Source organism: Malurus melanocephalus, unplaced genomic scaffold (assembly GCF_030028575.1).
Source record: "Malurus melanocephalus ecotype Western Australia unplaced genomic scaffold, MMel_1.1 scaffold_1878, whole genome shotgun sequence".
NCBI lineage: Eukaryota > Metazoa > Chordata > Aves > Passeriformes > Maluridae > Malurus > Malurus melanocephalus.
The window spans coordinates 6,700-9,494 of record NW_026625110.1 but is presented as its reverse complement, the minus strand read 5'-3'; the positions used below and the strand labels follow the sequence as shown (position 1 = coordinate 9,494).

At 56.4% G+C, this 2,795-nt stretch overlaps 1 protein-coding gene across 1 annotated transcript in view; it reads left to right on the top strand.

Annotated features, from left to right (window-relative positions):
- The window catches only part of LOC130587413 (40S ribosomal protein S19), a gene marked incomplete at its 3' end in the record, with an annotated part of 7,105 nt that overhangs the window by 1,600 nt on the left and 2,710 nt on the right, over window positions 1–2,795 (top strand). Inside the window, exon 2 of the mRNA XM_057388386.1 lies at window positions 344–414. Within this exon, the coding sequence (XP_057244369.1) occupies window positions 344–414 (71 nt within the window). The remainder of the gene's footprint in view (window positions 1–343; window positions 415–2,795) is intronic.

Below are 2,795 nucleotides of genomic sequence, written 5' to 3'. Positions count from 1 at the left end.
GGATCGGGAACAGGGGAAAATGGGGGAAAATGAGGGAAAAAGAGGGGAAACGGGGTGAGGTGAACCGGGTAAAAATAAGGGAAAAAAAGGGGAAAAAAGAGGGAAAAGCCGGGGGAAAAACGGGGAGAAATGAGGGAAAATGGGGAGAAAACGGGACCGGAATTGGGGGAAAATTGGAGGAAAATGGGGGGAAAACGGGGAAAAAAAAAGGAGAATCGCGGAAAAAACGGGGAAAAATGAGGGGAACGGGGGCGGGAATGGCGGGGATCACCCGGGATTGTCCCGGGTCTGTCCCGGGATTGTCCTGGGATTGTCCCAGGTCTGACCCCCGCCGGTCCCGCAGATGCCCGGGGTGACGGTGAAGGACGTGAACCAGCAGGAGTTCGTGCGGGCGCTGGCGGCGTTCCTGAAAAAGTGAGGAGAGAACGGGAAAAAATGGGAGAAAACAGGAAAAAATCGGGGAGAGAACCGGGAAAAAATCGGGAAAAACCGGGAGAAAATCAGGAAAAACCGGGAGAAAATCGGGAGGGGAACCGGGAGGGACTGGGGAGGAACCGGGAAAAACCGGGAGGGGAACCCAGAGCCATTGTGGATGTCCCGGGATATTCCTGGTGCCATTTTTGATATCCCAGGATATTCCCAGTTCTGTTCCCAGTGCTATTGTGGGTGTCCCGGGATATCCGTGGTGCCATTCCCGATGTAGATATCCCGGGATATCCCCAGTTCCATTCCTGGTTCCATTCCCGGTGCCATTGTGGATATCCCAGTTCCATTCCCGGTGTGGATATCCCGGGATATCCCCAGTTCCATTCCCGGTTTCATTCCCAGTACCATTGTGGATATCCCGGGATATTCCCAGTTTCATTCCTGGTACCATTGTGGATATCCCGGTCCCATTCCCAGTGCTGCTGTGGATATCCCGGGATATCCCCGGTCCCATTCCCGGTTCCATTCCTGGTATGGATATCCCAGGATATCCCCAGTTCCATTCCTGGTGCAGATATCCCGGGATATCGTGGTTTCATTCCCGGTGCTGCTGTGGATATCCCGGGATATCCCCAGTTCCATTCCAGGTTCCATTCCCAGTACCATTGTGGATATCCTGGTACCATTCCCGGTGTGGATATCCCGGGATATCCCTGGTCCCGTTCCCAGTTTCATTCCCAGTGCCGATATCCCGGGATATCCCCAGTCCCAGTTCCATCCCCGGTGCCATTCCCAGTGCTGCTGTGGATATCCCGGGATATCCCAGTCCCATTCCCAGTCCCATTCCTGGTGTGGATATCCCAGGACATTCCTGCTGTGGATATCCCAGGATATCCCGGTCCCATTCCCGGTCCCATTCCAGGTGTGGGTATCCCGGGATATCCCTATTCCCGGTTCCATTCCCGGTGCGGATATCCCGGGATATCCCCGGTTCTGTTCCCGGGTCCATTCCCGGTATGGATATCCCGGGATATCTCCGGTCCCGGTGTCATTCCCAGTGCTGCTGTGGCTATCCTGGGATATCCCCAGTCCAGGTACAATTCCCGGTCCCATTCCCGGTGCGGATATCCCAGGACATTCCTGGTGTGGATATCCCGGGATATCCCTGGTCCCGTTCCCGGTTCCATTCCCGGTATGGATATCCCGGGATATCCCCGGTACCATTCCAGGTGCCATTGTGGATATCCCGGTACCATTCCCAGTACAATTCCTGGTTTCATTCCCGGTGCTGGTGTGGCTATCCCGGGATATCCCGGTGCCGGTTCTGTTCCTGGTTCTGTTCCCGGTCCCATCCCCGGTGTGGATATCCCGGGATATCCCCAGTACCGTTCCCCGGTGCCATTCCCAGTGATGCTGTGGATATCCCGGGATATTTCCAGGTCCATTCCCAGTTTCACTTCCAGTGCCATTGTGGCTATCCCGGGATATCCCTGGTCCCGTTCCCGGTTCCATCCCCGGTGCGGATATCCCGGGATATCCCAGTCCCATTCTCGGTCCCATTCCCAGTGCCGATATCCCAGGATATCCCGGTGCCGGTTCTGTTCCCGGTGTCATTCCCGGTGCTGCTGTGGCTATCCCGGGATATCCCTGGTACCATTCCCGGTCCCATTCCCAGTGTGGATATCCCGGGATATCCCTGGTCCCATTCCCGGTCCCATTCGCGGTGTGGATATCCCAGGATATCCCCGGTCCCGGTCCCATTCCCGGTTCTATTCCCGGTTCCATTCCCAGTGCCGATATCCCGGGATATCCCGGTGCCGGTTCTGTTCCTGGTTCCATTCCCAGTCCCATTCCTGGTGCTGGTCTGGCTATCCCGGGATATCCCAGTCCCATTCCCGGCTCCACTCCTGGTGCGGATATCCCGGGATATCCCAGTCCCATTCCTGGTGCTGGTGTGGATATCCCGGGATATCCCAGTCCCATTCCCAGTCCCATTCCCGGTGCCGATATCCCGGGATATCCCAGTTCCATTCCAGGTGCCATTCCCAGTGCTGCTGTGGATATCCCGGGATATTCCTGGTCCCGTTCCCGGTTCCATTCCTGGTATGGATATCCCGGGATATCCCCGGTACCATTCCTGGTCCCATTGTGGATATCCCGGTACCATTCCCAGTACAATTCCCGGTGTCATTCCCAGTGCTGGTGTGGCTGTCCCGGGATATCCCGGTGCCGGTTCTGTTCCTGGTTCTGTTCCCGGTCCCATTCCCGGTGTGGATATCCCGGGTTATCCCCAGTTCCATTCCTGGTTCCATTCCTGGTGCCATTTTGGATATCCCAATACCATTCCCGGTTCCATTCCTGGTGCAGAT